At 43.1% G+C, this 20,040-nt stretch overlaps 1 protein-coding gene across 10 annotated transcripts in view; it reads left to right on the forward strand.

The window, feature by feature from the left end:
• The window catches only part of INTS6L (integrator complex subunit 6 like), a 56,120-nt gene that overhangs the window by 20,425 nt on the left and 15,655 nt on the right, over positions 1–20,040 (forward strand). For 8 of the 10 annotated variants that reach the window (XM_019439658.2, XM_019439663.2, XM_019439661.2 and 5 more), the window contains 7 exons: positions 2,591–2,740; positions 3,514–3,603; positions 3,829–4,012; positions 4,272–4,400; positions 6,348–6,511; positions 8,928–9,080; positions 13,130–13,262. In XM_019439658.2, coding sequence (XP_019295203.1) covers positions 2,591–2,740; positions 3,514–3,603; positions 3,829–4,012; positions 4,272–4,400; positions 6,348–6,511; positions 8,928–9,080; positions 13,130–13,262 — 1,003 coding nt within the window. Of the gene's footprint in view, positions 1–2,590; positions 2,741–3,513; positions 3,604–3,828; positions 4,013–4,271; positions 4,401–6,347; positions 6,512–8,927; positions 9,081–13,129; positions 13,263–20,040 lie in introns of those variants that run through there. The other 2 variants (XM_053891273.1, XM_019439666.2) reach the window with 2 other exon arrangements.

A 20,040-nucleotide genomic window follows, 5' to 3' on the forward strand; every position in this document is an offset into this window, starting at 1 on the left:
TTCAATATGGAGGAGTTACAGGGTGCTTGCCTAAGTGGTACCCACATCTTACCCCAGCCCTTTACCAAACCAAGCTGTCTGCTCATTTTTCTTTAGTCATGCCGCGGACTGCTTTGCGGCTCCCAGGAGTTCAGTGCTCGCTGTGGGTATAATGCGGAATTTACAATGTGGAAGTAAGATTGCTACGTGAAGTAACTCCGAGAAAGCAGTCAACTTTATAAAGTGGATTGTGAGGGAAGGGCCCACCATTCTCAGGTTTGCCCAGGCCACAAAGCTCACCCATCCCTTCTGATCAGCTCCCAAATCCTTCTGACACCGCCTCTGAAATTCTTGTTTCATCGGCAGCCCCTTCTCCTCCCCTCTGCTCTTCCCATAAGCTATGGCAACAGTTTCCAAACCAGTTTCCCTGCCTCGAGCTTCAGCCTCCCCTCCACCTCCCAGTCTGTTCTCCAACTCCCCAGCAGAATGATCTTGCTAAAACACAGATCTGATCAAGCCGCTGCCCGGATTAAAAACCTCAAGTTATTCCCAGAGCCAACAGATAAAATCCAAACTACAAAGCATTATACAGCCAGAACCCCACTTATCAGCCTTGCCTCCTGCCCTATCCTTCTGTGGACTCTCGTTCTCTTCCTTGGCCTGCCCCTCCACGCCTGCCATCAGTGCAGGATGTTCTTTGCTCCTCTTCCGATGCCCCATCTTCCGTGAGGAGCCTTCCCTAACCTGCTGGTCACTTGTCCTTTTAGTGCCCATAAATACATTTCTCATGCCTCTGTGACAGGAACTCCTCAAGGGCTGATCCCTTTCTAGATCTCCAGCATGTAGCGTTCTGTCCAGTACGGCATAGTTGGCCCGTGCAAATTTGTTGAAGAAAGGAAACAATTGCTAGTATCCCTCCCAAATGCATACCTTTCTCTTCCACCGCAAAGAAGAAAGCTCATTTTTTAATTCAGTATGATTTGCAACGTGCTGATAGTTCTAGGTATTTGAGGAGGACAATTTCCACACAAGCTTTCTTTGTAACTACGCTTTTAGTGAAAAAGCCATAATTGCTTGTGGCCTAAGATTTTCCTTAGGCCACAAGGAATTCTCATGCTCTGCTTTCCCTAGGTACTAAAAGTCATATATACAATCTGGCCAAAGGGACACGTGGAAAGGTTTTACCTTTAGACCCTTCGATCTGTAGGATATGTCAGGAATATTAAAAAAAAAAAAAAAAAAAACCCAACAGCTAAGCACATCTTTAATTTCACAGAATTTCAGACTATTGGACTGGAATGGATATTAACCAGGACCTTCACCCTGTATGGTTATGCGGGTTCTGGACGGTTCAGCCGAAGGGGGCGCCATTCTGTCGGATTCCAATGTGAACGACTCCTTCCGCTGCTTATATTACGCACAGCCTCGCACAGTGTCCCTGCTTGCCTAATCCTCTCCAATTCCAGAGAATACCATCTCGGTCCCTGGGGCCAACAGGCTCACTCAGGGTCATGCAGATATCTCAGTCATTCTGACCCAAACTGCTTCTGGAGACTATGAAACTAGAAGAGAGAACGTTTGCTGTAGTTGTATGGATAATGGCCAGTGTGCCTTCGGCCAGACATGAAATTGAAATGATTTGGTTGATCTCTTATTATTTGCTCTCGCCCTCCACCTCCAGCTGTACCGGCCTGGTTGGCATGACTTCAGCATTCAACCTATCACACTGCTGCCCTCAGTGTCACCAACACTAAGATGGCTGTTTGTCCCACCCAGTTGCCAAGCTGTGCTGTTTGCTCTCTCCCTTGCTGGCCTTCTCCTCTGTGACCTGCTGTCAACTGCCAGTTCTTCTTTTGGCTTCTCTTCTTTGCATTTGGTGCTGCTTTGTTTTTATAGCCATTACTGGCCCCCAGGCAACGTGATCTTTTCCTCCTGGTCTCCAAACCATTCGATCACAGCATGTTGGCTGCTGGCCTGGGGTCTTTGGTTCTTTGCTGCTGCTCATAGCTGCTGGGAGTGCCTGGGGGCTGCTTCTTTGCCAAAACTTTTTAAATTTCTTTTCTTTCTCCCCTTTTTCTAGACGTGGGGCTTTCTGAATGTTTGAAGATGCCAGAAAGGTTGTCTCCGAATAGTGGTGGCTCTATTCCTAGAATTCCCCCTTGACTCTTATTTAAAGTGAACATATTGTTTGGGGGGAAGAATCTTGGTTAGAAAAGTTCATGCAGTTCAGCCCCTCAGTAGCGAATTGTCTCTATCAAGGACAGCGCACTTAAAAATAGCCCCTCCTCTCCTCCTTTCTTCATGCTCATCATCAGTGTCAAACTAAGGTAAATACTGAGGTGTTTGGGTAGGTTTGATTGGACCTGAATAGAAGATTGGACTTCCTGAGCCAGAGCCTTCCAGCCATAATGGACGAATGCACCGTTTGCCTCTTTGCTCTTGGTCGTTAATGCCGACAGATCTTTCCGATCAGCCAAGATCTAGACTAGAATTAGATCGAGGGACTAGTGAATCTGTTAGAGGTTGGATACTTGCTGTTTAGTGGTTGTTTGCACTTTATATATTGTTCATTGTGTAATCGGGAATTTCTTTGTAAATGTTTGGTTTTCAGGCTGGTTGGAAGGAAAATCACGCAACATTCATGAGTGAACTAAAAAATCTTCAGGCTTCTGGACTGACTACTCTTGGTCAGGCTCTAAGATCCTCATTTGATTTGTTAAATCTCAATAGATTAATATCTGGAATAGACAATTATGGACAGGTAAAAAAACTTTTGAGTGAGTACAGCTAATTTATTTTGGTGACTTGGGGTAAGAATTTAAAACTGGGCGTGGTTACCAAGTGTTCTGCTACTTTTCACAACTGCCCAAAGGAAGTCCATATCTTTTAAACACATACTTTAAAAAAATGTCCCCCTTTTGGGGGGTCTTGTATGTGGCTTTATCATAAAATGTGTAGTGCCAATTGCCTCCCCCTCAGGTCATCAGGTGTCTGAGAATGGGATGAATAAATTGCTGACAAGTGTTGGAACAAGGTATTTGAAGAGAAATTTTCAGTGTCCTTAGCTCCCTCTCGCCTCTCCCAATTCAATTGAAAAAGCTCTAGAAGTGCCCATTGATGGCTAAATGGATGAAGAAATAGTGTTGTCCTTTCCTGCCCTAGAAACTCTGCTCACGGTAACCAGAGTAGAGTCCAGATTGCAGAGCATGAGTCACTAATGTCCCCCTACCTGTGCCAGGAATTTGCCAGTCTCTTTCTTTTATGATTACTTAGACCACAGAGGGAGAGGAGTTTTTGCATATGCGAGTTGGGGGAGCTCCCGACTGATAAGAATCCCTCAGTCCGTTCTGAATGTTACCTCTGCAGGGATTGTTACTTGGATTTCCCACCCGTTTCAATCCCTAATCTTTTCCTTCTTGTTTATCCAGGCAAATTTTATCACACGCTTGAGAGATCACTGGCCAGGCAGATGTAAAAGTTTAAATACCATTTTATTACTTTACATGGCTCTAATACTTTTTAAATGTATTTTAGGGGAGAAATCCATTTTTTTTAGAACCATCTATTTTAATTACCATCACAGATGGCAACAAGTTAACAAGTACTGCTGGTGTTCAGGAAGAGGTGAGATTTCATGTTTTTTTGTAAATTTTGTTTAAATGGCGGAGAACATGCAGCTATTTCTGTGGGAGGCATACGTTTCCAGTTAAGAATAAGTTTGATCAGACCTTCCGTCTTCGCAATCCTTGAAAGATTACCGAGTACATGAAAGAAAAATGACCCTTTTGACTCTCTCTTCAGTTTTGTATGGGTTGTCGTGATGAAACTTTTCAACTTTTGCCTTATCAGCTTCATCTTCCTTTGAATTCTCCTCTGCCTGGAAGTGAACTAACCAAAGAACCTTTTCGTTGGGATCAAAGGTTATTTGCCCTGGTGTTGCGTTTGCCTGGACTGGCTTCTACGGAACCAGAGCATCTAGGGAGTGTACCAACTGATGAGTCTGCCATCACACAGATGTGTGAAGTCACAGGAGGTATTGGCAATATTTCATATTTCTAGAGGAGGAATTCAGAGCAGCAGAGTATGGTTTTGCTTAAATGCCGTATCCTGTCTTGTCTTGTTTTCCTTCAGAATCTTTCAGCTCTCCTGCTTAAGCTCATCATGAGTGTGATGTTTGCAGCCATCATAGTTATGATTGGTTCAAGATATACTCTACGATTTCAGATGCTTACATTGTTAAGTAGTATTTTATTTGCTCAAACTGACACTATTTGCTTTTCCTTCTGGTATAGGTCGCTCCTACTGTGTTAGAACACAAAGAATGTTGAATCAGTGTTTAGAATCTCTAGTTCAGAAAATTCAGAGTGGTGTAGTTATTAACTTTGAAAAAACGGGACCAGATCCACTTCCTGTTGGAGAAGGTACAGTACGTGACTTTTTTGTGTTCTTTTTGCGCCCCAGAGAATGATCTGAGGTTGGGAAGACAGTCAACTGATAACAGACACAGCCTGTACTATCCACACACGTTCATGTGGTTGCAAACATCCATCCAAACAATGGCCATGCGTTCACGTGTCAGGTGGTCTGATGCTAACAACTTTAATCCAGTGGCAAATCTTCTTAAGAAAATTCTTCCTTTTTCCTACCCATTTCATCTTCCCTGGTCCCAGTCTTGGGATACCCTGCATTATTCACCTCTCTATGAACGAAGTACCTGGAGAATCATGGAGGAGTGCCACTTAACCGGTAATCTGGTTTTGGTCTTATGAGTGCCAAATGGGCCACGCTATCTTTATGAAATCTGTGTTCGGTACCGTATGTCAGCAAGAGATTGTGAACCTTTATCCGGAAACTGCTGATATCCTATGAGATCCTACACCAGTATTTTCCCGGCCACTGTTTAACTGCAGAACCTTTTCTCTTCAAATGACATCTCACAGAACGTTCCACATCTCAAAACAGACAGATTATGGCAGTGGATGATAGCAGAGGTCCTTTTGTACAGGGGAAGGGTCTTCTCCTTCAAATCATCCCTGTGCCGCAAGCCCTGGAGCACCGTGCACTTCACCTCGCTCCTGTGCTCTCGCACACATCATTACCACCTTGCCTGTCTGACCTGATCCACACATTTTTTTTTTTAAGTAGGCTCCATGCCCAGTGTGGGGCTTGAACTCACAATCCTGAGACGTAGAGTCGCATGCTCTATCGACTGACTCAGCGAGGCTCTCCTGATCCATGAGTTTTAATTGTGTGGCCACAATCAGTCATAGCTGCTCAGAAAGACATACGTCTCTGTCGGAAGCCATGGATCCTGTGGCTCCTGACCTTTCTGATGTTTAGTGCCTTGAACCCTTTGAGAAGCTGTTGGAAAAATAGAGACCTCTCTCCCTAGAAGAACGGACATAGGCCACACAAACACAATTTTGTATTTAATTCTAGAGTTTCTTGGACTCCAGTTTAAGAACACCCACCACAGAAGACTGAGGCCTTACAGTCTGTTTTAAATTCATTAATGTAATTGTAAAGGAAGGACATGTTATGTATTGCTAACGATTCACTGCTCCATCCATACTTTTGTGTTCAGTTACCTTAATGTGAACTGGGGATGGTCATACTGGAAGCCTGTTGGATTTTGGTGTCATGTAAATAGCTCAGATTTTTCTTTCTAGCTCCATTTCTCCTTTGTCTAGGGTTCTTTTTTTTTAAATTTTTTCCATGATAAAATTTTTTAAATCTTTGTTTATTTTTGAGAGAGAGAAAGAGAGAGAGTGCAAGTAGGGGAGGAACAGAGAGAAAGGGAGACACAGAATCCGAAGCAGGCTCTGGGCTCTGAGCTGTCAGCATAGAGCCCGACGTGGGGCTCGAACCCATGAACCGTGAGATCATGACCTGAGCCGAAGTCGGACGCTTAACCGACTGAGCCACCCAGGCGCCCCTACATTCCTTCTATCTTGGAGTGAATCTGGATCGTTTTCATTTTGCTTTTGTAGTCATTGGGTGGGTTTAGTCAAGCATACTTTTTGCCACCTAATGGGGACTAGAAAGAAAAGGCAAATGGAATTTATGACCTATTTTGTCAGATTCCACAAATGTAAAAACTATACCAGGGGATGAGCGATTTCATTTGCCTGATTTGGAAGAATAACTCTAGTTGGCGTGCTGTGTTTAATTTATGTGTCCAAATCTCAGCAAATTGAAAATTAATTTTATAATGGTTTTCGATGTAACTATGCATTTGGGGCATAGTTAAGGATCGGGGTGTTTTGGTTTGTTTTGTACTTTGCTTTTAGCTGAAAATTTTGTACAAGAAGATCAGCAGCTGGAAAAAGAACTGTATGCCTTAGTGTCTGTCTTTGTTTAACTTGTAGATGGACTTACGGATTCATCCAGGCCAAGCAATTCATTTGCTGCTCAACCCTGGCATAGTTGCCATAAGCTGATTTATGTACGGCCTAACTCTAAAACTGGTGTTCCTGTTGGACATTGGCCAATTCCAGAATCTTTTTGGCCAGATCAGAATTTACCTTCACTAGTAAGTAGCATAAAACAAAATGGTAAACATCATTTGGGTTTTCCGTTTCCTGATTACAGTGACCCTTGTAAATTACTTTGAGGATTTTAAGCCGTGCTTTCTATCTCTTGCTGGGAGTCTAAGCTTGTACCAAAAAGCAAGAGAGGACTTCGTGCTATTCTGGCATTCTTCCTTTCAGTCGCTTTTGCCACCTGAGCTACCCACTTTGGATGTTAGGGCATGGCTATTTTTGATGGTGTTGCGATCGGTGGCTTGGCTCTTATTTCAGAGTGGCTGACTTGATTTACATGGCAGACGCAATGTCTGAAGAGTGCTAGCATTGATTTTCATGTACATCCTCAGGGAATTACAATTTAGCTTGCACCTTGTGTAGGTTCTAGAAACATATTTAAAACAGAAGCTCTTCTACATCTTTCTAGGGAGTCACTAGACACCTAGTGGAACTTTGTGGACCTGCTTTTCATCTTTTTGTAGTCAATGGACTTGTGTTCCTTGGCAATGTACCTCTCAATGATGGGTAGTTAAGCAATATATATATATATATATATATATATATATATATATATATACATTTCGAGAGGAGGCAGAGAGAGAGAGAGAGAGAGAGAGAGAGAGAATCTCAAGCAGGCTCCATGCCTGGCACATGGTGAGCTCGATCTCATCATCCTGAAATCATGACCTGAGCCAAAATCAAGAGTCAGACGCTTCAGCAACTGAGCCACCCAGGCGCCGTAACTAAGCGATCTTTTAAAAATTATCTCTCAATGAGGACTTTCCTTTTTCTTCACTGCATTCAGGAGAGGAGGGTTTGATATTGTAGTTGCTCCTTTTTAGTCCCAGATGAAGTGGACTTTTGTGGGAGACAGGTATCTGCTAACACGGGAAAGTGCACGAAACCCACTCCCCCTTCTTCCTCTCCGCAGCCTCTGTAAAAAGGCCAGAGCAATCCTCCTTCTGTGGGCACAAAACAATCACCGAGCCTTCAGTTTAGCCCCTTACTGCTTCAGCCCGTCTCTGTTCTGTGTACGTTTTAGAAATTTCTGACATGAACTGCATTTTCTCCTGGCTTACTCCTTTTAGGCTCCTATTTTCAGGAGAGGCCATGAGACTATAGGACTGAAGGGCCACTTCCGCCCCGGCTGGGAGTGAGGGTACATCTCCTCCACCTTCCCTCAGGGCTCCAAGGTGACACACTGGTCAGATCCCGGTGCCCAGTTGCTCTCAGCTCCAAACCCGAGAGAGTGAATGTTTTGGTCACGAATTTACTTCATTGTTGCCAGTGACGGGGCTTCACTTGGGTCTTTACGACCTTTTTTTTTTTTTAAATCGGTTTAAATGTAAAAAGCCAGAAATATTTCTCAAGTCTAATTGAAATGAAAATCAGGAAAAAACTGGAATGAAAGAAATTCCGGCTCACTCCCACATCACCCGTGTTACCTACCATCCCTCCAGCTCTGAAAGCACATCTGATGGTTGTTTGTTTCGACTCCCAACACATCTTGTAGGTGTGTAAACCATAAAGGCAGAGGAGCATGTTTTTCCCTTTAAAGGGGAAACAGAGATGGTTTGTCACATTCACGCTCGGCTTAGAGAGCTCTCGGCAAGAACAGGTGCAGCCACATCTCACCCTTGTCCCCGGGACTCGGTCCTGTCTTCTCATATCTTGGGATTTCTCTTGCTGCTGCCATGTCTCTCCCAGGTGCTCTCTATCCCCACAAGCTAAACCTGTTAACGAAACGGCTGCCCCACCAATCTGCTCTGCTACCCCAGGCACAGAGGCCTTTGCAGCCCAGTCCAAAGCATACCCAGCCCTAGCTGTTCAAGGCAAGCGTGTGGGTGTGAGGAGTGCTTAAAAATTTCAGTTGAAAAAAAAAAATTTCCACTAGTCCTGGGTGTTGTGACTGGCTCATTTGGGGGCACCTGCCTTGCCCTTTCCATGCCTTTACAGTTTTTCATTTTGCTTGTTAGTGGCTCTAGGTCTGTCATCAACTCATCAGAAATCTTCATGGATTTCTTCTTTGCTAGCCACGTCTGGCCCGTCCGTAACCTTTTGGGTACAAAGGAATGAAGGGCGGGTCATGCTTGGAGGTTGCAACAGTGGATCTGAAAATCAGGGTTCATCCTATGGATCATCGGTGACTTCCTAACTGTATTCAAAGCAGTTGTAGTTTTCACTTCGCTGAAATGGTAGTTACAAGTGTTTGAATTTACCTTTCCTCCTCCCAATGCCAAGTACATGGAAGAAATAAAGAATCTGTGGGCCCTTCCCGGATGGAAGCCGTTGGTGATGCCCTCTTTTTCAAAGCGCTGGTTTTATCTCAGCGATGGTTTAACAAAAACACGAAAGGGGTTGCAGATTTGTCAGAAATATAAGCTCACTTGCTAACGGACCGTATTTTCCCCTCTTGTTTTTTAGCCTCCACGAACATCTCATCCTGTTGTGAGGTTCTCCTGTGTAGATTGTGAGCCAATGGTAATAGACAAACTTCCTTTTGACAAATATGAACTTGAACCTTCACCCTTAACTCAGTACATCCTGGAACGAAAGTCTCCCCATACCTGCTGGCAGGTACTTCCCCTTACCTGTTGGCCCAATGTCTGTAACCACTCTGGGATCGGGGAATTGCTTTGAGAAGTTGCAAAGGTTAATCTAGGAATAATTAGACTGAATCTGTTAATAACTTTTCTGACAAATCCTATCAAATAAGCAACAGGGCCAAGCAAATCATTTCAGTGTGATAGGAATCATTAGCCTCCTGACATTGCCATTTAAGGCAGTGGACTCTGATGACACCTGTGTATTTGAGGATTTGGCAGACCCCTTGAAGCCTATTCAGGGACCCCAGGTTAAGCATCCCTAACCTAAAGGATGTCCTTCTATTTAGCTGTGGCTTCTGCAGCTGAAACTTAGCGTGAACTTGACAGATTGGAAGTACAAGATCTATTTTTTAAAAAAAAAAAATTTAACGTTTATTCATTTTTGAGAGAGACAGCGTGAGTGGGGGAGGGGCAGAGAGAGAGGAAGACACAGAACCCAAAGCGGGCTCCAGGCTCTGAGCCGTCAGCACACAGCCCGAGCGGTGCTCGAACCCATGAACTGTGAGCTCCTGACCTGAGCCGAAGCCGGACGTTTAACCAACTGAGCCACTAGGGCGCCCCACAAGATCTATTTTTTTAAGCTTTTCTTTAAATTCCAGTTAGTTAACATACAGGGTAATATTAGTTTCATGTGTACAAAATATTTTTGACACAGACACACACACAAACCTTAAGCCCTGAAACTACTTTTTGGATTAGTGTAATGTAACCAAACTTCTGTTCCTGTACCAAGCACATTGGCATGTGTAATGTGGATTTTACTTGGACGAGGCAAATGCACATATGCTGGCTCTTCCAGGTGTTATACTCCGGCCAGAAGGGCTTGCTGATTCGTTAATAGATTCACCTTTGGATATTAGTTTGTAAAAATCCAGACACGGCAGTCACAGCCTTTTTATTTGGATATAATAAGGAGGCCCCACGCTGGAAGTATGTTTGTTCTATTTCTAGACTACAGCACCATATAGCAAATCAGTGATTGTTAGGTTCTATTTACACAAGAAACACTTTTAGACTGCCGTCTGTTTCATCCTAAAATGTGCGATTATTGCTACTAGCTGTCTTTAAGCCACTTAAATTCTCCAAAGATGCTAAAACTGGTTAGAAAAAAAGGAGCAAGCTTAAAGCAAGCATGTAAAAGTGCAAGAAACAGAACAATCTCATAAATATAATATTGAGCAAAAGAAGCCAGACATAAAAGATCCCATGTCCTATGATTCTATTTTGTCTACATTCAAAAAAAGGTACAGTTGGCTTACTCTGTCAGAAGCCAGAATAGTGGTTTTTCTTGGGGGTGCAGAGTTGTGACCAGCAAAGGACATGAGGGGGTTTCTGGTCATCGTTCTATTTCTTGGTCTGGGTGCCAATTACACATGTTCAGTCACCTCGTGAACATTCATTGAGCTGTATACTTTTTTTAATGTTTTCTTTTTATTTTTGAGAGACAGAGAGAGACAGAGCATGAGTAGGGAAGGGGCAGAGAGAGAAGGAGACACAGAATCCGAAGCAGGCTCTGGGCTCCGAGCTGCCAGCACAGAGCCTGACGCGGGGCTCGAACTCACGAACCGCGAGATCGTGACCTGAGCTGAAGTCGGATGCTCAACCGACTGAGCCACCCAGGAGCCCCCATTGAGCTGTGTGCTTATGATTCATGCACTTTTCTGAATGTATGTTTATATTTCGGTTAAGTGCACTGGAAATGTGCTAGAAATGTAGAGCTATGGATAGTAGAATGTTAAAATCAAGATAGGAGGTTTGACTTCATGGGTTGACAAAAATTTCGCAATAAAAGCAAATACAAATTATAGCTTTCCCCTAACATAAGCCCTCTTTTCCAAATGGCACATTTCTTGTAAATCTTATCCAAAGAAACTTAAATCCTGCCCTGGCTTCCTGCACCACTGCTCAACTATGCCACATGCCTATCTCCTGTACCTTACGTTACTTTGATTTAGAGTAGTTTTAATGCAATGAATTAGTGGGGATGAACAAGAATAAGATGAACCAGGAGCCAGGAAATTTGGCTAATTCCTAATGGAGACTGGATTCCAACCCTTAACTCTGCCACCAGTTTATGTGGTCTTGGGCCAGATACTTACTTTCTCTAGACAGTCTCTAATGATCCCTTTGAACCCCCAAGTTCTTTGAATCTGCAAGTGATAAGGAATTTGGAAGAACTCAAAGGGCTTATGAGAAGGAAGGAAGGGAGGAAGGAAAAGAAGGAGGGGAAAAAGGAGAGAGAGAGAGAGAGAGAGAGAGAGAGAGAGAGAGAGAGAGAAACAAAACAGTGTTTCTCCCTTTATGGGAATCATAGGTCTGACCCTTGACAGTGTGTGTAATGCTTTTGATCCTTTATGATGATTTTTCCTCTTCTGTTATACACACTTAGGAAATAGGGCAAAACCTACCATGTGTTATTACAGATATTTGTTTCTATTAAGGTTCAGATTATGACACAAAGTCTAGATGAGTCCTGTTTTACAGCTCAACTCATTGTATGTGGGGTCATAAATGGCATAGGAAAGATTTATTCTTAGCTATGACTAAACATAGCAAGAATTTACTCAACTGGTAGATTATATTGCTGGTACCAGCAATTAGCAAGGTAGATGGATTCTCTTTACCACCAGGGTTTGACTTTTGTCTTAAATGATCCTGCTGAGGGACTTTGGAAAAGACAAAAGTCTAGGTCCCTAAAAGTATATGTTGGTGCCCTGATTTGGGCCAAAGAGCAAACACGGAACATTGAGAAGGCATGGTAGCCAGAGGACTTCAGCACAGCACAGCGAGTGTATGGGAACTGACAATATAATATATAGCAAATCAGGAATATCAATAAAGGAGAAGATGGAGTCACACGGAATAAAGATTAATGTTTTGATCTTTAGTGAATGTTTGCTCTACCAGCATAATTGATAAGACAAAAATGCCTTCCAGACTGAACCAAAGCATCTCCTTGCTGCCTCAAAAGAATTAGCACCAGTGCCTGGCTTATAATAGGCTACTTGATAAATGTTTATTGGATGAGAGGCACCTGGGTGGCTCAGTCGGTTGAGCATCCGATGTTGGCTCAGGTCATAATCTCACGGTTCATGAGTTCAAGCCCCGCGTCGGGCTCTGCACTGACAGCTCGGAGCCTGGAGCCTGCTTCGGATTCTGTGTCTCCCTCTCTCTCTGCCCTGCCCCTCTCACGCTCTCTCTCTCTCTCAGAAGTAAATAAACATTAAAAAAATTATTGGATGAAAAATGAATAAATGGATAGGGGAATGGGGGTACCAAAAGGAAGTAGAGCAAGACTGATAATCGTACGCGTGAGGAGTGTTAGCATACTACTTTAAACGGGCTTTGCTTTTGTAATTGCATGCTTTAGGCATGGGGCCATATTCCATTTTTCTAAAGCCTCCACTCCAGTCACCAGTTGTTCTTTTGAGAAGTCAGTTTGTTTTAATGGCTGGTTATCACTTAGCACTATTTCAGCCATGTTTGCCATTGTGCTAACCAAGTAAATATTTGGACGTTGTGGTCTCCGAGCGGTTATTGCACAGTACGGTGTCATTTCTTTTTCTTAAAAATTTTTTTTTCATTTTATTTATTTGAGAGAGAGAGAGAAAGAGTGCCCAAGCGAGGAAGAGGGGAAGAGGGAGGGAGGGAGAGAGAAAGAGAGAGAGAGAGAGAGAGAGAGAGAGAGAGAGAGAGAGAGAGAGAATCCCAAGCAAGCTCCATGCTCAGTGTGGAGCCCGACATGGGGCTCAATCCCACAACCCTGGGATCAGGACCTGAACTGAAACCAAGAGTTGAATGCTCAACCGACTGAGCCACCCAGGCGCCCCTCATTTCTTAATATAATGTATACAGGAATTGCGATGTGATTTAGTATGACATATTTGGGCATAACCATAGGCTAGAAGCACTATTGCCATTTTTAAATTACATAAATTAGCTGTGCCTTAGATGTTGCTGGGAGTTTGGTTTCACATAAAATCCTTATTGTCATAACTATATATTACTTCATGTTTTTAGGTATTTGTTACCAGCAGTGGAAAATACAATGAACTTGGTTATCCATTTGGTTATTTAAAAGCCAGTACGACTTTAACTTGTGTAAACCTCTTTGTGATGCCGTACAACTACCCAGTTTTACTCCCTCTTTTAGGTAAGTAAAGTATGTGCCACTTTATCATCTTTAAACTCTTTTTTAATGTTTTATTTTATTTTTGAGAGAAGGCGGGAGGGGCAGAGAGAAGGAGACACAGAACTCCGAAGCAGGCTCCAGGCTCCGAGCTGTCAGCACAGAGCCCGACGCGGGGCTCGAACTCATGAACCGTGAGATCATGACCTGAGCCGAAGTCGGATGCTTGGCCGACTGAGCCACCCAGGCGCTCCCACGTTATCATCTTTAAAATACAACAGAAATGAAAAATAGGATAATGGCCTAAGCATTTTAAATGTAGTCCAAGAGCGATAGCAGGATATAGAAAAATTTGAAAACTGCTTTGGAAGGATAGCATTTACACACTGTTTTCTGTTCTGTTCATTTTCTTGCTGTTTTGTTTTTTTTTTTTTTTTTTTCCACATCAGACAGAAGGGACGCTTAGCTCCAATACTGCCGTTCCCCATGCCCCCCTCTGCGCCCCCGGCTTAAAGTGCACTTGGCTTTTTCGTAGACTAATTTGGGACACAAAATTCCATTGATTGGGGTTAATGCTCCAAGAACCTCTCCAGGAAGTAGGCCTTCTGTGCGGGTTTTGGCTCCCACTCATTCCTCCACAAACGAGTCTTAAATGCTCTGGAGGCATCTGTTTCAGGCAAGTTAAGGAAACAGGTACAAGGGTAAATTCTGTAATGACTGTAGTTGTAGAAGCTGCAGTTTCCATGGTACAATTCTACAAGGAACAGCTTCGGCAGCTGTTACTGAGATATCACTGAAAATGTGAGTAGAGATTTTTTTTTTCTCATTGAAAGAGCCGCATCTGTTGAGAGTAATAGAGTACCACGTGGCATCCTCCTAGCTGTGAATTGCGAACATATTTATTTGGTGGGGTTTTTGCAAAAGGTGTCAACCTTTAAGTTTAACCTAGTCATTAAAAGCATAAGATTTTTAGTGCTGTGAACTCTATTTGTACTAAATGTACTGAAAAAGCAATTCTTTTAAATGTTGCAGGTTAGGAACGGGCCATGGTAAATGTATTAGCATGGTTGTTTTGTACATAGTCTACTTCACTTCTCAGTCTAATCTAAAAATATCCTCTAAAAGGTGATTGTCATTGGGGCGCCTGGGGGACTGACTCGGTTAAGCTTCTGACCTTGGCTCAGGTCATGATCTCACAGTTTATGGGTTCAAGCCCTGCATCGGGCTCTGTGCTGACAGCTCAGAGCCTGGACCCTGCTCCAGATTCTGTATCTCCCTCTCTTTCGGCCCCTCCCCCACTCCTGCTCTGTCTCTGTCTCTGTCTCTATCAAAATTAAATGAACATTTAAAAAAGTTTGAAAGGTGATTGTCATTGCTATAAAATATAGGTTATGTCTTTGATATTAATAAGGGTACCAATAAAAAGTACCCATATTTTGTGGATTTGTTTAAATTATAAACAAATATAAATTCATACAAGTATAAATATAAGTATAACAAATATAAATTCAAACATGTATAAATTCATAAATAAGTTTATTATTTATTAGTGACTTATTTCCTTAAAAATATTTTTTAAAACCGAGTGTAGTTGATACACAATGGTACGTTAGTTTCAGGCGTACAACATAGTGATTGGCTAAGTCCGTATGTTACACTGTGCTCATCACAAGGGTAGCTACCATCTGTCTCCATACAACGCTATTACAATACCATTGATTACATTCCTTATGCCGTGCCTTTTAGTCCCGTGACTGATTCATTCCATAACTGGAAGCCCGCACCTCCGTCTCCCCTTCACCCATTTTGCCCATCCCCCTCCAGCCCCTCCCCTCTGGCAACCATCGATTTGCTCTCTGTATTTATAGGTCTGATGCTCCTTTTTGTTTGTTCATTTGTTTTGTGTTTTTGGATTCCACATATGAGCAAAATCACATGGTATTTGTCTTTCTCAGTCTGACTTATTTCACTTGGCAGAAAACTATCCATGTCACAATCTCATCCTTTATGACTTCAGTTTTCACAACTGTAAAGGGAGGGATTAGACTAGATAATTTACACGTAGGCTGTTTTATGGTATTATTTTTCTATTTTTTAAACTTTAATTATTTTTGAGAGAGAAAGACAAAGCGTGAGTGGGGGAGGGGCAGAGAGCGAGAGGGAGACACAGAATCGGAAGCAGGCTCCAGAATCTGAGCTGTCAGCACAGAGCCCCAGGTGGGGCTCAAACCCGTGAACCTCGAGATTATGACCTGAGCCTAAGTCGGATTCTCAACTGACTGAGCCACCCAGACGCCCCTATTTTTCTACTTTTAAGACTGTATCTTATTTTGAGATAATTGTAGATTCACATGCAATTGTAAGAAATAATAAGAGAAAACCGGTGCAGTCACTGTGGAAAACAGTATGGAGGGTCTTCAAAAAGTTAAAAATAGAACTACCATATGATCCATAATCACACTACTGGATACATACCCAAAGAATACAAGAACACTAATTCAAAGAGATACATGCCCCTAGATGTTTATAGCAGCATTATTTTTAATACCCAAGATATGGAAACAGCCCAAGTATCCATCGATCAATGAATGGATAAAGAAGATGTAGTATATATACACAATGGAATATTACTGAGCCATAAAAATGAAATCTTGCCATTTGTTGCAACATGGATGGATCTAGAGAGTATAATGCTAAGTGAAGTAAGTCAAAGAAAGACAAATGATTTCACTCACATGTGGAATTTGAGAGACAAGAGAAACGAGCAAAATGAAATAAAAATAGAGAGACCAACCAAGAAACAGACTCTTTTAAAAATTTTATAGTGTTTATTTATTTTTGAGAGAGAAACGGACAGAATGTGAGCAGGGGAGGGGCAGACAGAGAGGGAGACGTAGACTCTGAAGCAGGCTCCAGGCCCTGAGCTGTCGTCACAGAGCTCCATGTGGGGCTCGAACTCACGAATTGCAAGATCATGACCTGAGCCGAAGTCGGACGTTTAACCAACGAGCCACCCAGGCGCCCCTCCCCCCCCAAAACAGACTCTTGGCCATAGAGAACAAACTGACGGTTACCAGAGGGGAGGTGGGTGGGGGATGGGTGAAGTAGGTGATGGGGACTAAGGAGGGCACTTGTGCTGAGCACCGGGTGATGTATGGAAGTGTTGAATCACTGAACTCTACACCTGAAACTAGTATAACACTGTATGCTAACTAACTGGAATTAAAATAAAAACTTACAATAAAAAAAATAATATTGATAGAGAGATGACACCAAAAGCACAGGCAACAGAAGCAAAAATAAACACATGGGGCTACATCAAACTTAAAAACTTCTGTGCATCAAAGGACATAATCAGCAGAGTGAAAAAGCAAGCTATGGAATGGGGGAAATTCTTCAAATCATGTATCCGGTCATTTTTTGGTTTGTGTGTATGTGAGGGGGGTAGGTTTTCTGTTTTCTGTTATTCAGATTGGGTACTTTCTACTGTTCTCTTTCCCAGTTTACTGATCATTTCCTCTGCCCCCTCCATTCTGCTTTTGAGCTGTTCTATTGAGCTTTTTACTTTGGTTATTGGATTTTTCAGTTCTAAGATTTCCATTTGGTTCTTCTTTACATCTTCTGCTTTTTACTTTCTCTTTCTTTGATGAGGCTTTCAGTTTTTCTCACTTGTTTCAAGCCTGCTTATAATTGCTCGTTGAAACGTTTTTTATGATGGCTCCTTTTAAAATCTTAATCGGACATTTTTAATGTGTCTGTCATTTTGGCGTTGGCATCTCTTGATTGTCTTTTGAATTTGAGATCTTTCTGGTTCTTGGTGTGATGAGTGATTTTCAGTTGAATCCTGTTCATTTTCAGTATTCTGTTACGAGTCTCTATCTTATTTAAGCCTTCTGGTTTAGCTTCCTGTCACACTCCTGGCAGAGATTGTAGGTACTGACTCTCCTCAGTGCCAGGAGGGGGTAGAAGTCCGGGTTCCCCACTTGGCCTCTGTTGACATTCAAAGGGAGGGGCTCCTTCTTATTGCTGTGGGGGGCGGGAGTTCTGGATCCTCACTAGAACAATACCTTAAGAATTAGGAATTCCTTGTTACTCCTCCCCACGTGGTCTACGTGGACACCGCAGGGGTGGGGGTGGCCTTATCACCAGAGGGCAGTGGAAAAGTTCTATAGAACTATTCTGGGCCAAATTTTAGGACCTCATCTTTGGCCTAAGCTCAGCCTGCCTTCCAAAGTATCATATGAAAGTGCCCCTAACTAGAGTAGCTGGTCTCCCATTAGAAACTGAGATGTGCTGCACTTCACAAGACGCTCCTCCCTCTAGGCCTGGCCTTTGGTGGTCTTGCAGGTAGCAGAGGTCAGATGTGGACATGGGATAATGGTTGAGTTGTTCTTCCTTTGTCTAAAACCTGTCGCACCTAAGTTGCCGCGTGTTGCGCCCTCTCACTCCCCAGTACTACGTGAGGTCCTGGCACTGTGTTCTTGGTCCCCCGTTAGGCTGTATCACTCTCTTCCCCAAGTGTCAAGTTCCCTTTCTCCGTGAAACGCTTCTGTCCCAAGAGATACACGTGCCTCATTTGTTCCTGGTCCTCCTTACGCTGTGACACGGAGCATCCCACCCTGCCTAGAGTGTCACCATCTCTCGGTAAACATCTCAAACCAGAAACCCCAGAGGCACCTTTGATTCCTTCCCCTTCTCCAACACCACACATCCATCTGAAGGTCAGTCCATCCTTGACTTATTTCTCATTCTGCCATTTGGCTTTAAATATCCATTTTCAGGGACGCCTGGTTGGCTCTGTTGGTAAAGCATCTGACTCTTGATTTCAGCTCAGGTCATGACCTCATGGTCATCGAGCCCTGAGTTGGGCTCTGTGCTGAGCGTGGAGCCTGCTTGAGATTCTCTCTCTCTCTCTCTCTCTCTCTCTCTCTCTGCCCCTTCTCTGCTCTCTCTCTCAAAATAAATAAATAAACATTAAAAAATAAATATCCATTCCCACGCTTTTCTGTAACCTGTGTCTTCCCAGGAGCACAGGGTTTTTCACACCATTTGAGGCTGGAGGTCCTTGTGCCCCCGAACCCCAAACTTGAGTTTCATGTGGAGTTCTGAAATGGACACTCTCAGCATTTCCACCATGACTTCGCTTTCTGGGTTGTGCAGCCCCATAGTGTTAAGAGTATGGACTACAGAGCAAAGCTGCCCTGGTATGGATCTTGGCTCTGCTGTTTGCTTGCTTTGTGATCTTGGATAAGATACATAGCTTCTCTGTGCCTTAGGCATTTCATCTGTAAAATGGGGGGTAATGATAGTGGGGGGTTCCCCAAAGGCATTTAGTTGGGATTAAATAAGTTAATATCTATGTTATCTTCATAGCTCTTGAAGGCACTGCTAGTCCATATTAAGGACATTATATAAAGATATAGGGCTTTTTTGCAGTTTGGTGGACAGGGCATTGAGGAAAAGGGCAAGTTAAGTCACATATACCTCCTAATGCCCAGGAACATCACTGTATTACTGCATAGTTGCATAACTGTCCATTAAGGTCACCCTTGTTTTTTTCCTGTATTAATTCAAGATTTCCATCAGAAGTAGTTAATCGAGGTTTAATTATCGAAGCACTAAAACTTAACCTGGAATGGGTAAGTGAGGCTTAATTGGGTCAATGAGCTATCACAGGAATCATGTCAGTAGGGTGGCAACCAGAACAACACAGTCGGCAAGAAGATTATCTCTCACTAAGGAAATTATTTTTTCTTTTCTTTTTTTAAAAATCTTTTTATTTATTTTTGAGAGAGAGAGCGAGCAGGAGAGGAGCAGAGAGAGAGAAGGTGACACAGAATCTGAAGCAGGCTCCAGGCTCTGAGCTGTCAGCACAAGGCCTGACATGGGGCTCGAACTCACGAACCGTGAGATCACGACTTGAGCCGAAGTCGGTCGTGTTAACCAACTGAGCCACCCAGGCGCCCCAGGAAATTATTTTTTTCTATCGAGGGCCAACAACTACAGAAATGAAGACACTTGTTGTAGCTTTGTCTTTTAACTTAAGAACCGGGACTTGTGCAAAAAATAAAATTCAGATTCAGACCAGTTATGATCAGGAGAACAAGAAATGGAGGCCCAGAAAGGGAAGCGATTTCTCAAAGCTTACTCTGCCAAGCGTGTGGCTGAGCCTGGAGCTCAAACCCACATCTTCCCCCCACCTTTTTTTTTTTTTTGCTGCCGGAAATGGGGAGAAAGGAATGGAAGAGAAAATGTCAGTAGTCTTTGAGGTGTCAGCAGTTATCACTTCACTTTCCTATCCTCTGGTCTCCTCGTCTTTCAAATGTTGACGACTTGGTTGTTTATGGCGTCTTCGGGGTCCCATTGCGGAGACTCCGTGTGAATGGCGACCTCATGCCATGGAAATCATTCACTGAGCTGCGGAGAATGTGACTAAAGGGGTGCTACCCCAATGGCTCTCTACCCTTAATCTAGATTGTGGAACATTCTCTCTCTTCTTTCCCCCCTTTCAAAAACTCCGGCAAGAAATAATTAGACTGAATTAGACTAATTGGTGGAATCATTGCAGTTGGCATTGCTAGAAATGTTAAGAGTATTCTTGACTCTCGTTTCACTATCTAATCTGTTTATATCTAGATGTCTCCCCAGTCTTGTGGTCTTTCAATTTGTCAGTTTCCAAAACTCTGCTTCATTCCCAACAGACTCCACATAAAGACCCAAGTGTAACAGGATATTTCCACAGTCTCTCATTCCTTTCTGTCAAGATATGAATGGTCTTTAAAGGACCTGCATGTTACAATGA

The sequence above is a fragment of the Panthera pardus genome, unplaced genomic scaffold (assembly GCF_024362965.1).
Source record: "Panthera pardus isolate Hobbes unplaced genomic scaffold, ASM2436296v1 HiC_scaffold_27, whole genome shotgun sequence".
In the NCBI taxonomy this organism is placed as follows: Eukaryota; Metazoa; Chordata; class Mammalia; order Carnivora; family Felidae; genus Panthera; species Panthera pardus.